The 24,520-nt window shown below is 38.1% G+C and overlaps 1 protein-coding gene across 1 annotated transcript in view; it reads left to right on the forward strand.

The window, feature by feature from the left end:
* Window positions 1–3,216: 3,216 nt before the first annotated feature.
* Window positions 3,217–24,520, forward strand: part of LOC131949199 (multiple PDZ domain protein) — a 335,233-nt gene continuing 313,929 nt past the window's right edge. Inside the window, exons 1-5 of the mRNA XM_059310988.1 lie at window positions 3,217–3,266; window positions 7,994–8,061; window positions 8,358–8,497; window positions 9,221–9,395; window positions 10,048–10,252. Coding sequence (XP_059166971.1) covers window positions 8,046–8,061; window positions 8,358–8,497; window positions 9,221–9,395; window positions 10,048–10,252 — 536 coding nt within the window. The 5' untranslated portion in view covers window positions 3,217–3,266; window positions 7,994–8,045. The remainder of the gene's footprint in view (window positions 3,267–7,993; window positions 8,062–8,357; window positions 8,498–9,220; window positions 9,396–10,047; window positions 10,253–24,520) is intronic.

Here is a 24,520-nt window from a genome sequence, read left to right on the forward strand (position 1 = left end):
TGTGTGTGTGTGCGTGCGTTTGTTTCTGTATATGTGTGTGTGTTTGGTGTGTGTATGTGTGTGTAGGCCTACAAATGTCCGTAATCCTAATTTATAAAAGGCCATGTGCGCTCTTCTCTCTCTCTCTCTCTCTCTGTCTGTCCGCAAAATATTTTCGCCGGACATCACGTCAGAAACGGCAGCGATATATGCAGAACTTTATACGGACTTTTGTTGAAAATAATATGTTAGATGTTTTAAATGTATAACCACAATTTTAGTTAAAGAAGAAAAATAAAAATTAAAGGCGTATTCGAATGTAGAGAAACAGTATTATTTATGCAACCGGAAAAGCATTAATATATGTGAAAAAGAACGCATAAAACTGTGACGTCACTATTGCTTATACATTAACTAATGACGTCATCTGCCGTGTTTAGAATGAAAAGAAATGAACTATTTCATTCAAATTTGATTTAGATCTACGTACACTATGAAATGTATACAATACAATTTTTCCGGCCTAAACTCATAAAATTTATTTTATGTATTTGGATTCTAGATCTAGACTAAATCTAAATCTAAATCTAGGCAATAACTAGATCTAGACGTAAACGCTAAGATCTAGATTTAGACTCTAACTTCTCTAAAATCAATTCCAAAAATAAATTTCTATATTAGGACTAAACTATTTCAAGACTTATTTATTTTATACAAAATCTTTGTTTGGAACTGGGATTATTATGCTCGGGCTAAACTTAAAAAAAAAAATTCTATTAGGAATCTAGATCTAGATCTAGATTGTCGGGTGTCCGATAGGGCACTTCCCGGCGCCGCAGGCGCTTCAAATTTGGCATGATCTTGCCTTGGTGCGACAGAACACGGGGGCCGGTTGGCCGAAAAGTCTACGATGTGGGGGTCAAAACTGACCTCGACTGACCGGTACCTTATATGAGCTATAAATCGAAAAAAAATGTCCACGGAGGAACCTCTTCATAACTCTTGAGGTCGTAGACCGACCTTCGGGCGAATCAATTAAGCATTCAAATTCTCAATGTTTTCGAAAGCCTAAGCGAAGCTGGGCAGCATGCCTAGTTTAAATATATGCCACATACACGCTTTTGGTGGCGTCACAAATAGATGACCCTATAGTTACTATAGTATGTGCTAAATATTTTGCCAATTATACCAACAGATTGCTAATCAAAGAAAGAGTAAACCTAACATTGATTGGGTGGTTAGTTTTTATCTTAAGAGCTATATTTTCAAAATGAACAAGCTGGGGCTATTTGAAAAGCTTTACACAAACTAATAATATTTGTACTTTAATTATACTCTAAAAGAATTTCCTAATTTTTATCTCCCTTACGTCATTTAACGCAATTATGGTATCTAAACAATTATTTGGAAACGTCAGAAACAAATTCGATCTTATAATCAACATTAATTTAAAACCAGTAGTATTCGTCAACTGCTTGTATAACTATTTACCTAGTACGATATATATATATATATATATATATATATATATATATATATATATATATATATATATATATATATATATATATATATATGTATATATATATATATATATGTATATATATATATTTATATTTATATATATATACATTGGGGGGGCGACATTGGATGAAATTTATATTTTCTATATAAATTATACAATATTCTATTCCGTTCTGGCACTGTCCCCCACCTCTGTAGCAGATCTACCTCCCCCCCCCCCCACCTCTCGCGGAACGAAATTTAATCTGTCTATATATATAATTCTCTTCTGGGAGCCTTTAGAAAACAAGCTGCAAGCGCCCCTTACAATCCCCTCTCTTCCTCTCTATCGCTACCCCCCCCACGCCCCCCACCCCCCCCCCCCCCCAACCCTCTCACATGGTCAGGTGAGTTGTAGTTCACGCTGTTTACATTTTACAATCATAGAGACGGGTTTGGTGACAGCTATTAGGGGCAGATAATTTAGTTTGAATCGATTTTAAACTTAGAGGAGGTAACTAAGAGGAGGCTGCTTTCACGTGGGGGGGGGGGGGGGGGGAGGGGGGTTTTTAAGCAAATATTTTCAGTGGCAGCATTGGTACTGTCGAATTCACAAATTATAAATTACTGAAAAGTAGAAAAAAAAACAACTAAATAGCGGCGTATGATACGCAGCGGGTCGGCTCGTATATATATAATTCTCTTCTGGGAGACGCTAGAAAACAAGCTGTAAACGCGCTCCCTACCATCCCCACCCCTACATGGTCTTAGTGAGCTGTGGTTCACGCTATGTTTACCTTCGTGGAGTCGGGTTTAGTGACGGCTATTAGGTGCAGATAATTTAGTTTAAAACGATTTTAACTGTGAGGGGGGGGGGGGGGAGGAAGGGGGTGTTATGGTCCTTAACAAGCTACTTATAGTGTTTTAAAGAAATATTTTCAGTGTCAGCGTTGGTACTGTCGAATTCACAAATTATGAATTACTGAAAAGTAGAAAAAACAACAACTAAATAGCGGCGTATGTTATGCCGCGGGCCGGCTCGTTGTATATAATTGTATATGGAAAATATATGCTTTATATGTTTTTACCTGTGTGTTGTCCGTACCCCCCCCCCCCCCCCCCCGAAAATTTTAAGTGCCCCGCCCCCCACCCTTCTGAGAAAAAAAAACTGAAAGAAATACTGGACAAAGGGCCGTAACAAAGTAAATATTTTTTCCAGAAACCCGAATATTTAAAATATTGTGTAAAAATAAACTCTGCTGATAACAGAGTTTCTTCCAGGCATCTCTTCCCCCCCCCCCCCCCCGAACGAAATGAAATTTATATAATTTATATAGAAAATATATACTTTTAACAGTGTCCGCCCCCCCGAAGAAAGTTTACCGCCCCCCCCCCCCCCCCCCGAAAATTTCAAGTGCCCCCCCGGAGAAAAAAGTCTGGAAGAAACACTGGCTGATAACCCTGTCTATCTGTATACCAGTTTGGACAGTAGGCCTAACGCATTTTATTTTTATATCTTGATCAATAATCTAATTCATATTTCATCAATCTATAGTATCGCAGCTACTGAATTCCTTAAAAATGTGTGTAATCACCGTGTTAAATCAAGGTGAGAGATTCATTAAATAGCTACAAACAAGCACGTTTTTACTATAAAAAAATCAACAGTTGTCTACTAAATAGTTGTGTGATATTAAGTCGAAACTTTAATGCGACGTCTCTTCTCACTTCCGTAAACATACAACTGGACAAAAAAAAAACGGTGAACTTTTACTTTGTGTTGAGTGAGTTTTGTTACTGTTGACTTTGTTATATCATTTTAAGGAAATATATTTTTTGTAACTGTTAAAAACTATCATTTAAATTGCGTGTTTAAACTCGGTGTATGAGTATGAACGTTGATATGGAAATAATACAAAGATTTGACAACTGTTAGATCTTTCTCTGGGTGGAGGTTTTGGGCTCCTCTAGCAGTGGAATGAATGGCGCTACGTCTCTCGAGTAAACTTCCGCCCTCGGACACTGGTCGGTTTGTGATGTGCAAGTTTTAAAAATCAACTCGTGGAGACATTTGATACAATTATTTTAGAGGTCTAGTAGTTACAATCAACAATGTCTTAATTCCTGGATTTAATTCTGCTTTAAAAGTTTAGCATTTGGTTTTTAAAAAATTCCTAGATCTAGGGCCTAGGCCTACACTAACTGTAACTACACTTACTACAGTTAACTACAGTTAACATTAAGACTAGAGAAATAAAGGCCCTAAATATTTTATTATTTAGGCTACACAGACACAGTACACACACTACACACTAATCTAAATTTAACTGAAGTTAATATATAATGAAGTAGATCAACACACTCTCAGTTATTTTTTAACACTGAGTGGTATTTCCAACGACAATGGACTCTTCCAAAAATAGGTGTTAGATCTAGATTAATCTAGATCTAGTTGTTAGTATTCCCACTTATTGTTAAGTGTCATTATGGTCAGAAATTATAATATTTAGGTCTACTTGTCTAGTATTTGTACTATGATTATTATTAGGACTTTGGTAAGGGACGCTGGCGACGGGGTTCGCAGTTACGTTAACTTAATTATTTACAGCAAGTCTACCTGGAATATAAAAAACTCCTTTTTATGAAGATTTCATTACTGTATCCTCATCAGATACAATAATTAATTAGACCTATAGCTGTATTAGTATAAATAACACTTGTGTCTGCATTAATTGGCCTACTCTTTAGAGACTATATAGAATAGGTTAGGTTAGGTTTCCCTGTCGTCCCTCCTGGGACATAGGCCGCTGACAAGAGCAGTCCTGATGTGTCTGTCCTTGGCTAGTCTCTCCAACTGTCCCCAGGTGTATCCATTCTTCTTGGTGTCTTCTTCCAGGTCACATCTCCTGGTCTTTTTTTTTTACTTTCTTGGTCTGCTTAAATTAGTTCACATTTTTAGAGGATTGGGCCATGGATAAAAATAAGACCCAAATGATATTTACTATTAGGCCCCTAATTAGAGTTAATAATCTCTGAATTTAATATACATCCTTTAGTCAGTCATTAGCATAATTTGTATGTAGGTGTAGGTAGGTTGTCATTAAACCTGCTTATTTATCAGCATTGATAAATATATCTGTCAAATAGAGAAACAAGGTAATTAAAAAGTCTAGTGACAATTTTAGCGCAATTTCCTTATGTTATCTAAACATAGCTCTGTCGTAGCGTAAATCAAGAGCAGGGTTAGTAAAACCATTGGTTAGTTATTAAAACGTTTTTAATTAATTTTTTTCAGTATTTTACATGTTTTATTTACAATAGAGTTACATGACTAAAAACCATTGCGCGCCTACTGAACGTGATGGCGCAGCCATGGAACGCGATGGCGCAGCTATTGAACGTGATGACGCGTGTGGTGTGGTTGGAAAAAATGCCTACTAATTCAGTCCAAATTTTAATTAATTCAAAATTTTTTTTGTGACCGAACGAAAGGATATTTTTGAAAACTTTCTTCGGCAATATTGTTCTAAATTATGGCAGGAATCGATTGGTACATGTTTCAAGTCGCTTAGTGGTCTGGTTGCCGAGATATGGGCCAAAAACTGCATTTTTTTTAGTTTTTTTTGGCTTTTCTGGGAAATCCATGAAAGAAACCCGTAATTTTTATGGCCTATGTTCATCCTCGTAACTTGCTTAACATAATTGCTTTTGGAACTAGTCATCGATATTGCTTCCTTGAGGAGGAGATACGACTTAAAGCCCGGACACACATTCATCCATACATTCATACATTCATCCATTCATTCATCCATCCATTCCCAGAAATGACGAGTTAATAAACGCAATTCTCCAGAATGGAAATTGCGCTAAAAAGCTAGGCTTCACTTAACTTTATTATTTACAATGCTCTTTTAGTTTTATCAATAATTATACCTACACTTTGGTGGATTTTAGTTTGTAAAACCCTTAATGATAGGGTTCTATTTTACTTATTTAAAGTTGATTTATATAAGTTATATAACAATGCTTACTAAGTGTTTTTTGTAAATGTGTCATTTGACATTGTAGTTGTCTCATGATGCATTGAAACAAAAGTTAACCACTCTATTTACGTGTTCTACCATAAGATTTTAACATTTACAGACCTTAATGTAAATGGTCCTTTATACAAAATTAATTTCCATCAATAAAAAAAAACAGGAAAAATGTATTGAATGAATTCATAAGATGATGACTAAATAAACCCCACACATCAATTGTCTGCCATATTTTTTAATGCTGGACAAACTACAGCAGACAATATATTTTGTGTGCTTTATCTGAACTCTATGTACAGTAAAGATGTAAATAATTAACTACAGATAAGTATCAAAGACAAGTCTCAGATGATTTACACCTCTTTTTACTTAGCACAAGTACGATGCTAAAATATATTGAAATTTTTAAATATTTTAATAAATATGCGTTGATATGTTCTACCACATTTCAACACTTTATTAAGTGGTTAATTAAATGTCAATAGTCAGTAGCTAAGTGACAAACTTAACCTTAAGTGGCTATAAGTGCCACTCGGCAATATTGCCGCTTACTCCAAATTAACTAGACAGAGTAGAATTGACAATCTTTAATTGTATTGTTTAAGGGTGATGCTGTCCATAATATGTGCTCAAATATAGGTAGATCACATCAGTTTTATTTAGGCAGAAACAAATTTTGTGGATAGGTCTGGTTGCATGCAGCTCATGTGATCACCATGTCGCAGGGACGGCACTAAGCTGATTAGTTCTTTGTACAGAGTAATGAGCTCAGCTTCAATACACACACATGGTTATAGTATGACAAGCACACATACAGACCAGACAACAATGCTACATTGAATAATATTCTGCTCACCACTATAAGTGTTTTAGATTCTGTTTTGAGGTGATGTAGGGTTACTTTGCCAAAATGGTGAACTAACATCAATTCTTGATGAATATTGAAAGAACCTTTATATTTAAAGATCACAATTTTATTTTTAAAAATTTACCCACTAAATTAAAATTAATAAAGTAAATTATAGGCTTATTAACACGTTTTTCTTAACTCAGCTTCGCGTTTGTGGATGTGTGGATTTGTTTGTTGTTAAAATTGACATCGAAAATTAGCCCACTTCTGATTGTTCTATAGTTCTGAAATTTGGCATGCAGGCTACTTTCGCCTAACAATTTCAGATGCAATCATAAAAACTAGCAATTAGAGACCGTAATTAGCTTAATTTAATTACGCCCTAAGGACCATAAAATTGAGGACATGATTTCTAAAGATACCGATAAGACTGGAAGCCTATTGACACAGTTACTTCGGCCCCAATCGATGTGAGCGCGCTGGCCGTGATCGTATAGTGGTTAGTACTTCGCGTTGTGGCCGCGACAACCCAGGTTCGAATCCTGGTCGCTCAAGATTTTTTTAGTCCGTGTATTTATAAACACTTAGTCAAGTCATACTTAACCAAGTCATTAGATAAAGTAGAAAATAAACTATATAAAAAACTTTTTTAAAAACCATGTTTTTCATGTGTAGCAACGGACTAAAAAGGAGAAAATAAAATACTTAAAAAAAACTTTTTAAAAAACCACGTTTTTCTTGTGGACTAAAAAGTAGAAAATAACTATTTACATACATTTGATGACAAAAAACGTGGGTCGGGCAGATGGGTCGGGAAATTTGATGGTGAACGTACCCACGTTTTTTGTCATCAAATGTATGTAAATAGTTATTTTCTACTTTTTAGTCCACAAGAAAAACGTGGTTTTTTAAAAAGTTTTTTTTAAGTATTTTATTTTTATTGGAGTCTTTAGTTTAATTTTGTTATTTTATATGAATAAGATTTTAAACACTGGTTTTATTAAAGTATGAATTTAATTTTATTTTTCTATATTCTTACTTTATATACTATTCTAATGTAAAAGATTTTAAAACTGCATTTAAAAAAAAAGATTTAGAATAGACATGACAAGGTTTTTGAATAAAGGTATGTGGTCATCAAGCTTAGGAGTGTTGTGAGACCCTTATCCAATATCCAGGTCCATGTGTATCTATATAATTGTCTAGCTTGATCCATAAAAACAAAGCCTATTAATTTCCTGCCACTATGCCCCTCCCACCATCCATTCTCTGCTACATATTGAGGTACCACAGTTGTGTTATCTGCTTAAGGGGAGATAAGAACAGGCATTGTTCCTACTCTGGGTGAAAGGTTCACACTGTGACCTGGGAATTTTTCTCCTCCTTACACACTGGACTGTGCTCTTGTTTGTTTAGCTCACGTGTGCCCCAAACACAGTGTAAAGTTTTATAAAGTAGAGGCAACTTCTTTTCTGGTCAACAATTTAGATCACACTACACATACGTTTAGTTTTTTTGTGGACATTAATTTTAATTTATTTATATTTTTTATGTAATTTTAATGTAATATATAATTATATTTTTCATTTTAAAATTATTAATAATTTTGAATTTTTTTTTTCAGTTTTATTTTCTGATTTCTTGTGTTTGTGTAATGTCACATTAGCGGCTCCAAAATGTCACTCATTGATGGTATGTAGTTCATTTTTTGTGTCTGATATGTTTTAGAATATGACTAGGATTAGACATTCTATGTTATTTGAGAAATTTTGGGCTTAGTTTGTACCATCTTCATAATTGTGATTTTAAATCATTAACAAAAATGTTACAATTCTTCATGTACTGCTAAATTTGAAAAAAAAAAAAAATTGTTAATTCTTTCTGAAATCTTTTGCTTGGTCTGATAAAAAAATGTACTTTATTTTCTGCAACATTCCGAACATGTTGGTAATTTTTGTTTATTTTGGTTATTTTTTATCTGCTTTTAGAGAGTCATACAGCAGCAGATTGTTTGGAATATTTGCAACAGAAGTTGTGGGCAAGAGGAGACCACTCCCAAGATGATGACCTCAATTCTATTATTGTCATGTTGGAGAGTCCACTCTTCCGCCAGTTGCTTACTCTACAGGTAAATAACTTGGTTAAATAAGGGATAGGGTAGTGGATTACTCTACGGGTAAAAGAGGGATGGGGGCGTTGGATTACTCTACAGGTAAATAAGGGATGGGGGAGGTGGATTACTCTACAGGTATTTAAGTTGTGGGAGGAGGGAGTAGGTTGGTTGGGACAGTAGTTGTGATGTTTAGATTATTCAGGGTAATCCTGTGGTGGCTTTAGTATTTTCTAAATGACAGTGCACTGAAATCATTTGATTACTTCCCTTGTTGTATTGTAGACAACTGTCAGTATAGGTAGTGATAACTCAAAAATAGAGTGGAATAAAAAAAATGGCTGCCTAATAGGAAAGCTTCCACAATAAATACTGTATTAATTTTAGAGATCAAATGAACACTAACAAAAGATATTGTTGGTTAATGTCTTTGTTTTTTTAACTCCCTCCCCCCCCCCCCCCCCCCTTTAAGTCTGTTCATACAAATGAAAATTATGCATCAAAGAAATCATCAGCTTTTTTTTAATGCTCATCTGTTTTTCACCTGATTTTACCTTTTGAAATACTAAACATATATAGAAGTAATATATTTATAGCCAAAAATGTATGTCTATATGTGTTTATTTTTCCTCAACATATCAAGATTATGTAATATTTTGTTTCTAACAGATTATTTACATCACTTTTTCTGGCCACTCATGTAGTTATTTGTTTACATTTTATAAAAAAATTTGTCCCCAGGAGTCCCTGGCAGAACTAAGAAGAGTTTCATTTGTCCTTCCCCTGAGTGAAGAATCATTTGACATCACACAGGGGGGTGAGCTAATTCTGAATGAGTCACCGGATGCTTTCACACCTGAAAATGTAGCAGACAGTTCAACATTAAAGGTCAGAGGAAAGCCCTTCATTAACGCAGGTACATTGCTTTACTTCATTAAATCTTGTATTTTTAAAGGGAGACTTTTTGAAAAAGTTACAATTGTGTTATGAATTTAGAAATTCTGTTTATGGTTTACACATTTCATATATTTAAAAAATTGGAGATAGGATAAAGGCCAAAAAAAATAGACATATTTAATAGATATTTGGAATATAATTTTCAAAAAGATTTCAACAATAATCTGAACTGAAAATATTTATCCTTAATATACTACATAGTAAAACTTTTTATTCATTTCAACCATAGATGATTTGGGGCTATCATTTTTTAAAACCATTCTTCATTTGATTTTTAAAAAATATTAAGCAACTTTGTTCATCATTGCTTTTAATATTTTACCATTTTCATTGTGACACTGTTTTAGCCAGTTTAACATCATCTTTTCTCATTTGTGCTCAAGACACATGGGGTAGATGAAGTAGAGTTTATCTGTTTCAATGACTTCTGCATACCCTGAAACAGTTTTGTCAGCACTATGCTCATCCGCCTTAGTTAAGATAACATGAGTTACCTGACAATGTTAAGCCTGAGATTCAAACTGGAGACTACTGAGTTAGCCCTTATAATTCCCAACATTTGACCATGCGTGCCATAACCAATAAACCTTTGACCATGTTGTGTCCCACAGCTCCACCGGTCTCATCCTTTGGCTACCCCGCCCATGTTGAAGACAGCATCATGCGGCTGGCCTCAGGCAGGGCTGTCTACGTCATCCAGCTCTACAAACCTGAGAACCAGTCCCTGGGATTTTCTGTCATGGGGATTAAAAAGAAAGAAACAGATGAGCTGGGCATCTTTGTTAAGGAGATACAGCCCACAGGCCTAGCAGCACAGTAAGTACTTGTTTCATACTTGTCACTGTGGGAACGACCTGTTTCATGGTAAATTGCCTGTTTCATTTTAAATTGCCTTTTTTATTCAATGGTAAACCTCCTGTATCTTGTGGTAAAATACCTTTTCATCCATTTTGGCAAATTGATTTAAATTTTAAAAATAATTATATCACAAAGCTATTAAAGCGTATGTTTTCTTTTTGCTGTAAAAATGTATTTGGGGTATTCACATATTACTGACTTCTTCACTCAGTGCTAAAATGAAAAAAAATCTGAATACATAACATTATAAGTCATGGTATGGCAATACCAGAGTACTGCTTTAAAAGTTTAAGTTAAACATGTATTGACAGATGTTAGTCTAGATTGTGTGTGACTGTCTGTCACATACTACATTAGTGTAGTTGCCTATTACCATTCATAGCTAACCTGGTGCAGCTTGGTTCTAGATAACTCATATTTGATTACATAAATGAATATTCCAGAGTTAGTTCCCCTTATATTTTTAACAATAATTATTATTAATAACTCAATTTAATAGATTTTTATGTATAATTTCTTTTTCTGAAAATGTGCATGAAATCTATTATCTATGGTTTATTTTATTTTACATTCCTCATTTCTGTTTACCTTGTTTTAAATCAATTTTCTGTGCTTCATTTGTTAAGTTATTCACTTAACTGGGCATTTTCGTTTTAATTAACACTTTAAAGTTAAGCAGTTAAAACTGCCAAGTTGTTTTAAATTCTTTAAAATTAACCCGCTTCTTAGTTGTACTTTACGGTACTTGCCTACTACCTCCATTATTTTCTTCTTACAACCCTTGACCTCAAACCAGATGATCTAAACCAGGGGTCTCCAAACTTTTCAGACCGAGGGCCGCATTGACTATCAAATATAAGTTCGGGGGCCAGAGTTTCTTCAAGGCATATCCTCGGTGTTATGGAGCCCCCCCCCCCCCCCCTCGAAAAACATCCACCGACCCGCCCCCCCCCCCCCCAATAAAATATAATTTATATAGAAATGTATACACATTTCAAGTGCCCCCCCCCCCCCCCCCCCCAAGAGAAAAAGTCTGAAAGAAACACTGTCGGTGGCCGACAACACACTCGAGGTCCAAGTTTGCTCTCAAATTATTCTTCACGTATTCTATATCTATGGTTGAGCCCATGTGACCATATTAAATTCGCCATCTTCACCACAGGATTCAATACACTGCTACTGTCCATATATTTAGCAGTCAAAGCTTGCTGATGAATAATAGAGTGCAAGAGCAATGGTTGTAGAAAATTTTCTCATTCGCTTGTCCAACCAAGCCTTTCTTTATGCCAATCATGTACTTTTCCCCATCAACAGTCAGGTAACTGAGGTTAGTCCAGTCCAAGTTATAATCAGCAAATGTTTTCTTTAACTCATTGAATATATCGTCTCCGGTACCAGTGCCATACATATTATGTAGGGAAGCCAGCTCTTATGTTATGTTCATGTCTTCATCCACACCCCTTATGAGCATAAGCAGTTGAGATGTGGAACAGCTGTCCGGCGACTCATCCATTGCAATTAAAAAATTGTGAAACGTGCTTGCATTTTTCGCTATTTGAGTCATGATGTTTTCACCAATGTCTGCAACACGGTGGGCAAAGGTATTTGCACCCAAAGCAACATTTTAAAATTGTTTTGAATTTTCTGGGCACAGTTCCTCAGCCACCTCTAACAGACATTTTTTCCCGTGGACAAAAAGATCTCCGCGGGCCGGATGAGAGGACCTTGCGGGCCGCATCCGGCCCGCGGGCCGTAGTTTGGAGACCCCTGATCTAAACGATGGTCTACTGGAGCACTTAAGTAAATTAAATGAGGCCGGGGTGCTTGTAATAAAGTCAATTTATTTTTTCAATTACACTTTGTTGTTACCTTGAATATTCCATCACAGCTTGGAGAAAATATTTCTTTTATTGCAATCCGCTGAACTCATTAATTTTTACACCACTTTAACGCAGACTTTTATTGTTGTTTTATTGCTGAAGATTTCTGCCTAGTTCCCTGGACCAGACAGTGATGTTTTTATCATGGTTTGGGTAATGGAGTTTTACAAAATTTATAGGGTAGGAAACAGCTGGTGGCTTAGCTTCTGATGTAGTTTGTTAATTTCAATTTGAATATTTTTCCCTAACTGTTCAAATGATTATTGTTGAACATGATTACTGTTGACCTAAGGACTTGTAGGGTAGGGTTGTTTTTTTTATCTAGATTCTAGATACAACTGAAACTTGTGTAGAAATTTTTAAAGCTATGACATCCGTGGAGGAGAAAATCGTCTTTTTTGTTAACAAATTTGAACTTAATGCAGTTTGTGTTTACATTATAAGTTATAAAGTTATAAAGATGTCATTCCTGTACTGTTATTGTTGTGTTAAGTGCCCCTCACCCTGCCACCAATACAAAATATTCTATTTTGTAAAAGATTTTCATATTTTTCTGCTTAGCATTTTAACGAGGTATTTACTTTCATTTACACAAATCTGAGCCTCAACAGCTCTGAGTTTTATATAGCAGGTGTTAACATTACCAAATCTTCAACTGGATTAACTTTATCCCACATGATCCGCTTTTGGTTGAGTTTTTAAACTGGATTATCTTAATCCTGTATTTGCTACTTTTAAATCACTTGATACATTCAAGTCCTCCTGTGTATTTGAAATGGTAGTCTGTTTACTTGCATTCTCTAGAACTATCTGAATTCAGTGTTTCTTCCAGACTTTTTTACTTGATATTTGGGGGAGGGGGTGGACTATATAAATTTTGTTTGAAGAGATGCCTGTAGAAACTATCTGAACTGTGTGATTCACTTAAGTTTTGTTCATTGGATCCAGAGTATTCTATTGGCATATGTGTTGATTTGATGCTCCACGGACTTTTAGACGGCTTTGTACCTTACATAAAATCTTGAGCAATGCTAACTCTCTTTAATTGGATGTCTTAGACCATGATTTACCCTCGGCTCTTACAAATCTCACTACTTTGGTAGCTGTCGGTTCAGCCATTGGGTAGGGCAATTATGTCTACTTGTTTGGTTGGTCAGTTCAACTTGTACCACGTGTTTTGGTTGGTCAAATTAAGCTGTATGACGTGCTAACCCATGCACTACTTCAAGGCTTTACACGTCATTTTGTTATAACACCCGGGGTGTGTTGTGTGTGTGGTTGGGGGGGGGGGGGTAATGGGTGGGGAGGGGGTCAGGTATTGAGACCAAAATGAGCCCGTTTGTGTCTGGGATTGTGAGCTTGTCATGTCCAGATAGAGGGACGTGACAGGATGACATAGCTTGGCCATTACGGTTAGTATTGTGGGTTGGTTCAAGAAAGTGGAGGGGGGGGGGTGTGGGGGATTCGTGATTTGCTGGGGATTGGGGGCTTCGTGACTTATACGGGCTGGGGATTGGGGGCTTCGTGACTTATACGGGCTGTGGATTGGGGCTTCGTGACTTGCTAGGGCTGGGGATTGGGGGCTTCGTGACTTGCTGGGGATTGGGGGCTTCGTGACTTATACGGGCTGGGGATTGGGGCTTCGTGACTTGCTGGGGATTGGGGGCTTCGTGACTTATACGGGCTGGGGATTGGGGGCTTCATGACTTAAGGATTGGGGATTAGGGGCCTCATGACTTTCTAGGGCTGGAGATTAGATCTTCATAGTATTTAAGTGTTGGAGATACTGATGACGTAGGTCCAGGGGGAAAAAGGTTCGCCACTTATAAGTGCTTAGGAATTGGTGGCAAAAGTGCTAGTGGATTAGGTGTTCGTTGCTAGGGGATTGCTGGGAGTGGGCTTTCTCTAATAAGTGGTCAGTGGGATTTGGTATTTACCGTAAGGATTTTTAAATATCACTTCTAAGATTCCATTGTTCCCACAAAATCTAACTTTCCCTAGCTCCCCCACACCATTCCCTAGCTCCCCCACACCATTCCCTAGCTCCCCCACACCATTCCCTACCTCTCCAACATAATTCCCTAGCTCCCCCACACCATTCCCTAGCTCCCCCAAATAATTCCCTAGCTCCCCACATCATTCCCTAGCTCCCCCACACAATACTCTAGCTCCCCCACACCATTCCCTAGCTCCCCCACACCATTCCCTAGCTCCCCCACACCAATCCCTAGCTCCCCTACACCATTCCCTATCTCCTCACATCATTCCCTAGCTCCCCCACACCATTCCCTAGCTCCCCACACACCCGCCGAGGTTGACTGCACGGCCCCCACACTTATCAATCAGCGTGTGTGGGCTAATTCCCCGGACAGAATCGATGAGTACATGCTTTGATCGCTCCTTTTGAGTGATGACCCTAAGGAGGAAGGGGGGAGGGTGAGGCCGGGCTTAGAGAAGAGAAAAAGATTATGTGAAGAAAAAAAAATCATTACTTTCTGGCTTGGGATTATTAAACTTCTTTAATAAGATCAAAGCCTAGCTGGAAGGTGCGTGAGTTAATTATTGGCGGCCAGCATTTTTCTATTGATCTTAGATTCCGACTTGTAGTTGTATTAGCTATGCGGGGTTTGTTTTGATAGCGTTTGAAACGAAAAACGTAAAGTTTCAAAGAGAGCAGGTTAATCAGTGGCTTGGAATTGGTTGGTTTGAGTTTCTCAAGATTGGTTTGGGTCGGATAATGTAGACGAGAATGGAAATTTAGTAAATCTAATTATACGGATGGAAAAAAAAACATTTTATGGTGGGTCTAATTATTTGGATTCCCCACAAATGTATGTAATTTGGAGGGATTCTCACATTGGGAATTTCGGCTGTAGTTTGATTTGGCAGCCTTGCACGCCCAGATAGAAAAATAATGAAGCAACTAACCCGTTTGGGAACGTGATTAAATCTGTGGGTTGAGGTGGGGGGGGGGCATTATCAAATCTATTTTTAATGACTTACTTCTGGTGCGTTTTCGATTTTTGTTCAACGGGAAATACGAGGGTCTAAACACAAATAAATAGTTCTAGATCTAAATATAGAACTCTACCACACTTTAAAGTCACTTGAATTGTACACGCCGTATGACTTACAGTCACATTACAGACCGACCGTTGTCTGACCACTGTAGGACCCTAGGCTAACCACTGTAGGACCCTAGGCTTACCACTGTAGGACCCTAGGCTAACCACTGTAGGACCCTAGGCTAACCACTGTTGGAACCTAGGCTAACCACTGTAGGACCCTAGGCTTACCACTGTACTACTATTGACTGACCACTGTAGGACCCTAGGCTGACCACTGTAGGACCCTAGGCTGACCACTGTAGGACCCTAGGCTAACCACTGTAGGACCCTAGGCTGACCACTGTAGGACCCTAGGCTAACCACTGTAGGACCCTAGGCTAATCACTGTATTACTATTGACTGACCACTGTATGACCGTGAGCTGACCACTGAACGACCGTTGGCTAACCACTGAACGACCGTAAGCTAACCACTATAGGACCCTAGGTTTACCACTGTACTACTATTGACTGACCACTGTATGACCGTGAGCTGACCACTGAACGACCGTTGGCTAACCACTGAACGACCGTAAGCTAACCACTATAGGACCCTAGGTTTACCACTGTACTACTATTGACTGACCACTGTATGACCGTGAGCTGACCACTGAACGACCGTTGGCTAACCACTGAACGACCGTAAGCTAACCACTATAGGACCCTAGGTTTACCACTCTACTACTATTGACTGACCACTCTATGACCGTGGGCTGACCACTGAACGACCGTTGGCTAACCACTGAACGACCGTAAGCTAACCACTATAGGACCCTAGGTTTACCACTGTACTACTATTGACTGACCACTCTATGACCGTGGGCTGACCATTTGAGCCCCATAATGGCAGGAGACAGCAGGGATAAAAGGTGAGCTCACAGTGTCACCAGCAGTGACCCCGTGAGGCCGTGACTAGTCCCTGGTTTACCCACGTCGGCTGGGGTGGGGTGGGAAACGGACGCATTGGCTGTTCTGTTGGGTAGGGCTTCTGGTTGCAGATATACAACAGGGTGGGGGGTGTGGGGCGTTTATTTTGTTAGATGGTTGTAGGTTCAAGTATTTCGGGTGCGTGTGGATGTGGTCAGCAGCAAGCATGTGGAGTGGGTGTTTTGTTCGGTGCCCCTCCCCCCCCCCCCCCCTTCCTGCCCATTGTGAAGCACGTTGCGTGTGGTGCATTATGTCATTTTCTCACGCAACCCAAAAATTCGTTTTATTTTTTTTTTAAATCCTAGCCAAAGTCGATAGAAATAATTCGCTGTGCATAATTCATGCCCTGTGATTAAATGGGAAAAAATACATTTCGACTATTTTTATCTCTTGTTTAGTTTTTAATTAATTTTTTTATTTTTGTAAATTCAATATTCCTTACTTTAAATTTTTTGGTGTTGGTGCTTGATAATTTTCCAAATGGTTTCAATATGCCAACAAAAAGTAGAAAGCGTAACAGGCAAGCGTTATAGAGTTGTTTAAAATCCAAAGCAACAAGTTGTTATACCAAAATTAATTGTTGTTAGCTTTCACATTTCAACCTACATTAAAAGGGATAGATAAATTGTAAGTCTCAGAGATAAATTGTAGACTAAATCTTTACGAAAAATTGTTGATGGAAAGGTATTTTCGTATGGTAGGCTTATGGATTTTATATTTACCCACTTCTAATGCTATATATAGTTCAATCTTGCCAAATAAAATTTCGATGGCAGCGCAAGGATATCTGATTTTCAATCCAATTACATATTAAACCAGCCATTTAAAATAAATGGAGGTCAGCTGCAGTTGAGGAATGTTTTCATTCCTGAGAATCGACCACGAACTTCAATAAGGGGCAGATAACTGTCATTTAAAATTAAGATCACAAGCTGCTATTCGGGTTACATAACAAATATTTTAGTTATTTAAAATGTCGACGTAATTAAGAAAGAACGGAAATAGTAAATATGTCACTAATTGTTTAAAAAAAATTAACTTCCCACTTACTATTTTAATTGGTCGTTAACATGTATCAGAATTGATGAGCACCCAAGTCTGTTCACTAAACAAAGCACATTTGTTTAGTTTAATCTTCTTTGTAGATCCTAGTATATTTAAAAGCTTGTTATTATTTTTTTAAATTTTGAAGTATAATTGTAATATATATTCAAGCAACCTTCTAAAATATTTTCTGTAAATAAGTAAATGAATGAAAATTTGTTATAAAATGATTGCGTGGTAAAAAATGCGGGATTGTTGAAAATATTGTTGCGTAATATGTAAATTTCTTTAAGAAATCTTTTATTATAACTCCTGTTGGACAAAATAGATTTTAATAACGACATTGTTGAATGTATTGATTTATTTACACGTTTCTCGAATATTGCGACACTCCAATGGCTTAACATGGCTTCCTTCTGCTGTATATTTTTTATAAACGTGGATCCTACAGGTCGGTGTACAGTGGGGTTTAATCTTCTATAATGTTACATGTAATGTCTTCTATAATGTTACATGTAATGTGCATATTTTTTACAGTCCATCCTGTTTCGTTGTGAAATCGTGATGCCATTTTTTGTATGACATTTGATTTTTTTTGTGTAGCAAGTATCGATTTCCTTGGTTAGGAAAACAGATTTTTAAAATGCAAAAACAAAATGAACTATGATGAAAATGTTTATTTTTTCCCCCATTTTAAAAGGATTTAGTTTACGGTTACAGTGAATAGAGTGTTTCGGTATTTTACCGTTTGTGGTATTGTGAGTTAGGCTAATGTTTTTTTTTTAAAGTTATTTTATCTTTAGTTTCATGGAACGTTAGGCAGAGGGCCTAATACCGCCAAGTAAAACAAGTTCTTTGTACTTACTAAACTAACAACTATATACAATTCAGGGGTAGGAGGACGATAGTCTCGCCATTTTGATCTTAAAATTTACACTGATAATCATGAATCGATTCGTACTTTAATTACATGTTTCATAGGTTTCTGGTCGCACGTACCTCTATTAGTACACATGCACTTTTCTTGGTGAACACGAGTACTCAACCTCGCCTATAGAGTTTTTTTCTCCTGAATTCTGGAGTCTTGTTGACCAAGTTTCAGACATTTAATATAAAGTTAGGTTTAGTGGTGAATTATGCGTACGGTCATAAGATTGCCTCAGCCAACAACCAGCTGTATCACGTCACACAACAGCCGGCTGTGTCACGTCACCAAACAGCCAGCTGTGTCACCTCACCAAACAGCCGGCTGTGTCACGTCACCTCACCAAACAGCCAGCGGTGTCACGGTACCAAACAACCGGCTGTGTCACGTCAACTCACCAAACAGCCGGCTGTCACTGTGTTAAAACCGGCTACCGTGACTTGAAATTGTCCTGTTGTCTCCTCCCCCCCCCCCCCCCCCAGTGACAGGTTATCGATACAGTCCCCGTGTATTTCCTGGGGCCAGTGGTCGCGTCAATAAGGACAGGCACGGAACTTTTAGACGGGGGATAAAAAATTGCTGCTAGACAACAGAAACAGCAGCAAAAATGTCTTCCATGGTCGACATAGTGTACAGTTCCATTGCCCTCTCTATATGGCTGGCAATAACGTCTATTTGCATACACTAAATCTGGTATTGTTTTGTGATACTTTTTGTTTACTTTACAGAATAGCCCTGGCTAGTCTTCACACATACTCTAATAATTTGACAAGAAATAGGGCATATATTTAGTATTTTAACCAGCTGTTTATAACTGTTCATCCACTATCATCCCTAGTCCACATATAGCTAACATCCACTATATCCCACATACAGCTAACATCCACTATCCCACATATAGCTAACATCCACTATTCCACATTTAGCTAACATATCCACTAGCCCACATATAGCTAACATCCGCTAGGCCACATAAAGCTAACATATTTTCTATCACACATATAGCTAACATCCACTAGCCCACTTATAGCTAGCATCCACTATCCCACATATAGAACATCACATCTACTAGCCCACATATAGCTAACATCCACTATCCCACATATAGCTAGCATCCACTATCCCACATATAGAACATCACATCTACTAGCCCACATATAGCTAACATCCACTATCCCACATATAGCTAACATCCACTATCCCACATAAAGCTAACATCCACTATCCCACATATAGCTAACATCCACTATCCCACATTTAGCTAACATCCACTATCCCACATTTAGCTAACATCCACTATCCCACATTTAGCTAACATCCACTAGCCCACAAATAGCTAACATCCACTAGCCCACATATAGCTAACATCCACTATCACACATTTAGCTAACATCCACTATCCCACATACAGCAAGCATCCACTATTCCACATATAGCTAACATCCACCAGCCCACATATAGCTAACATCCACCAGCCCACATATAGCTAACATCCACTAGCCCACATATAGCTAACATCCACTAGCCCACTTATAGCTAGCATCCACTAGCCCACTTATAGCTAGCATCCACTATCCCACATATAGAACATCACATCCACTAGCCCACATATAGCTAACATCCACTATATCCCACATATAGCTAGCATCCACTATCCCACATATAGCTAACATCCACTATCCCACATATAGCTAACATCCACTATCCCACATATAGCTAACATCCACTACTCACATACAGCTAACTTCCACTATCCCACATATAGCTAACATCCACTAGCCCACATATAGCTAACATCCACTAGCCCACATATAGCTAACATCCACTATCCCACATTTAGCTAACATCCACTATCCCACATATAGAACATCACATCCACTTACCCACATATAGCTAACATTCACTAGCCCACATATAGCTAACATCCACACTAAATCACCACCCCCCCCACACACACACACACACAAATAGCTATCACCTTGTCCTAATCCAGGCCAAACCATGATGAAAATGTCTTTTCGATGTATTCGCTGATTAATTTTTTTCTGAAACACTAAAAAATGTTAATTTTGAAACAAAAACTTGCATTTTTTTATACTTTAAAGTTTAATTGAATTAATCGTGCAATGAATTGAGTATGACGTCACAGCTAGCCCTGGGTCATGCTAACCCGCGTGTAAAAGAGTGCCGTGTCTTATTGATTCCTCAGGTGTTTTTCTTTGAACATGCTCTGTTATTATTTTCCAGCTACAGATTTACCTGTTAGAAGTATAATAAAAAAAATGTCTGGAAAAAGAAACGAAAGGAAGAAATAAAAATAGTTAACGCGACGAAAACGTGAGAAGTAATAGCAGTAATTTGTTGGTGAATCAGAGCGTGGAGTCGGTGTGCAGCGCTTCAGTGGACTGTGAGTACCGCCTTGCCAGTGGACGGTTTTAACAGCTGTTGCTGTACGATACTTGCGTGAACATGGCGACTTCGATACTGTGTGGTGGACGGTGTGAGAATTTGTTGTACGATACTTGCTTGCGACTTCCGATACTATCTTCTGGACGGTCATAGTATAGCCTTTACTGTGCGATACCTGCATGAACATGGCGACTTCGATATCAATGTGTGGTAGATGCAGCTGTTTGCGATACTTGTCCAGTTATGACTGCTACGATACCTGTTCGCTAATTCGCTAATGTTTGCTACACGATACCCGACCTTGGTTATTACGATACCAAAGTCAGGTTTTCGTTTAATATAGTTTCGATGCTTTTTACCCCCCCCCCCCCCTTTCCCCCAACTTTTCTTTCCCCAAAACTAAGACAACATTTTTAAGTTGAGCGCTACCTTTTCTTTTTAATTTACTTAAAGTACAGAATATCATTTTTTTTTAAATATATCTTTACTGTATTTGCGGCTATTTATTTTCCTAAAACGTAATTTTTTCTAAACTACAAAATACACTTTTTAAGTGCTTAAGTTTTATTTTTCCATCACATCAGACCTAAATTTTACAGGTTGCGGAAAAGAAAAAAATTCGAGCAAAACCTTTTTTAAATTTTGAAAAAAAAAACGACTTAGTCGTTACGAGATTTTCCTAAGATAAGTAGGAAAAGTTTTTTATGATGGTTGAAGAGGTTTTGAGTGTTGCGGTGGAGGGGGGGGGGGGTGGATCAGGTGTTAAAAACATGCTCACCTGCTCTGTTGATGTTCTGGTTTTCTCTTCATAACCATGAGAATTATCGGGATTAGTGAATGTTAATCAATAAATACTTTATCATGATTAATACACATTAGTCAATAAATATTTAAGTTTGATTAGTATATGTTAATCGATAAATACTTAAGCTTGATTAGTATACGTTAATCAATAAATACTTAAGCTTGATTAGTACAAACTAATCGATATACAATAGAGCTTGATTGTTGTACAGTAATAATCTATAGATGCAAAATCCTATAGACTATTTTAATGTATAGATCTGCTTTACTAGTATAATATAATTTATAGAAATCTACATATTTCCACTCATGACTAGCAAACGTGTTATCAGTAGTAGTAGCCTACTCACACAAAAAGTTAACTTACAATTTAAAACATCTTACAACTTTAACTCATCTTCATCATCATTATAATTTTTCATCTGTGTTTAAAAGATTATGCAACTTTGAAGATTAAAATTATTTTTTAAAATTCCAGAATTTTATTTTTTTAACTGTAGGCGCTATGTCATTATTTATTAATTTTACAGAATATTTTCGCCCGTGTTCCAACTCCCCCCCCCCCCCAGTTTCCAACCCATATTAATTCCCCTTCCCCTTTCTCACCCTCCCCGCCCGTATCTGTTAAGAAACAAACCCAGCGCTGTACTGTAACACGATGGGCGATATCGATTCTCCCGGCGCGGTATCGCGGCACTGTGGCATCGAGTCCTCCTGGCGGCAGCGCTCCCTCCGTATTGATTCCATGTTTACACATTCACAAGGTAGTCGGTTGTGTGACAGCGTCCTTAGTGAGCGTTTGTCAAACGTGTTTCACCGGGGGGACTAACCTCCACCAGACGCACGCGTTTCTTCTTGTGTATGGATTAACCAGGATTAGCCAGGATTAACTAGCCACCCAGTGTTTGTGTGTAGCCGGTAGTCCAGCGCTGGACACAGTTGCGCGTGACCTGGGTACGTGTGTGTGCTTTTTTTTTCTGTGTATAGGAACGGTGGACGGACGCAGGGAAGGAGTGAGTGCTAGAGAATCGTATGGCGCGCCTCAATAGAGAAGGGGAGGGGGGGGGGGGGAAGGAATGCATTCAGGATAGAAACGGCTGCCTCAAGTCATTTATTCTTAATGGATTGAATCGTTCGAGATTCCCACATGCGGGAGGTTCCTACATCTATGTTTGTTTCGTTTCTCTTCTCGCCGCTATGGGGTTCTTGTTTTGTTTTTTGTTTTTAAATTTCCGTTGATAAATTTAGCCGGGTGTAGTACCAGATTTGTTAGCGGTGTTGTTTATATTGGTTGTTGCTGTTTTCATACCACTTCGTGTTGTGTGAGTATGAAGGCAGTGGTAACCTGTATGAGGCTGAAGTGCATAGATTTGAAATTATGGTTTAGTGAAAGCGATGTTTTAGTGGCAAAAACATGTCATTTGGAGGAAATAACGTATTGATACGTATATATATATATATATATATATATATATATATATATATATATATATATATATATATATATATATATATATGAATTTATGCCCATATTTTAATGTTTACATATGTATTCAAGCCCATATAGTTCCTCATTCACGAACCATTATCCATGCTTGACCTGTAGTACAGGCCATAATATGGTAGTAGTGGCCATAATACGGTAGTAGTGACCAGAATACTGTAGTACTGACCATAATATAGAAGTACTGACCATAATGCGGTAGTACTGACCATAATACGGTAGTAGTGACCATAATACGGTAGTAGTGACCATAATACAACTCCAGGTGATGGGCTCTCTCTTGTTGTGTTAGGAGTGTGATGCTTGTAATACAAATGACCCAGTTATTAATTATGTGCACCTCGCCCTTATGGTTGTGCTGTATGGAGTAAAATAAATTTGGCCACCTGTTACCGAAATCTGCATTAATCCTGAATTAATTTAATGTATATCGTAACACGTAAAACCCGCGGTGTTGTATATTGCGCCAGAACTTTGTCCTGAATTAGGCTAATCATTTTTCTCTTGTGCAACACTAACACTTAGCGTAATACTTACAATAGTTATACCTTTAAGTAAATAAGAAAGCCTATTTTAGCATAAAGTGTTCTTCTAAAATGTGTGTCGCTACATGTCATCATAAAGTCCAGACATTTTGTTTCCACTGACCTCTTGAGATAGTGTCGTGAACTTAGTCACACATCTAACCACCGTACTCTTTAGTGCCGTGAACTTAGTCACTCATCCAACCACCGTTCTCTCCATATAGAGCTGTGAACTTAGTCACACATCTAACCACCGTCCTCTTTAGTGTCGTGAACTTAGTCACTCATCCAACCACCGTCCTCTTCATATAGTGCTGTGAACTTAGTCACACATCTAACCACCGTACTCTTTAGTGCCGTGAACTTAGTCACTCATCCAACCACCGTCCTCTTCATATAGTGCTGTGAACTTAGTCACACATCTAACCACCGTCCTCTTTAGTGTCGTGAACTTAGTCACACATCTAACCACCGTACTCTTTAGTGCCGTGAACTTAGTCACTCATCCAACCACCATCCTCTTCATATAGTGCTGTGAACTTAGTCACTCATCCAACCACCGTCCTCTTTAGTACTCTGAACTTAGTCACTCATCCAACCACCCTCCTCTTTAGTGTCGTGAACTTAGTCACCCATCCAACCACCCTCCTCTTCAGTGCTGTGAACTTAGTCACTCATCCAACCACCGTCCTATTTAGTACTCTGAACTTAGTCACTCATCCAACCACCGTCCTCTTCATATAGTGCTGTGAACTTAGTCACCCATCCAACCACCCTCCTCTTTAGTGTCGTGAACTTAGTCACCCATCCAACCACCCTCCTCTTTAGTGCTGTGAACTTAGTCACCCATCCAACCACCCTCCTCTTTAGTGCTGTGAACTTAGTCACCCATCCAACCACCCTCCTCTTTAGTGTCGAGAACTTAGTCACACATCCAACCACCGTCCTCTTTAGTGTCGTGAACTTAGTCACCCATCCAACCACCGTCCTGTTTAGTGTCGTGAACTTAGTCACCCATCCAACCACCCTCCTCTTTAGTGTCGTGAACTTAGTCACACATCCAACCACCGTCCTCTTTAGTGCCGTGTACTTAGTCACCCATC

This window comes from Physella acuta, unplaced genomic scaffold (genome assembly GCF_028476545.2).
Source record: "Physella acuta isolate Inbredline_101_S28 unplaced genomic scaffold, ASM2847654v3 ptg000677l, whole genome shotgun sequence".
Taxonomy (NCBI): Eukaryota; Metazoa; Mollusca; class Gastropoda; family Physidae; genus Physella; species Physella acuta.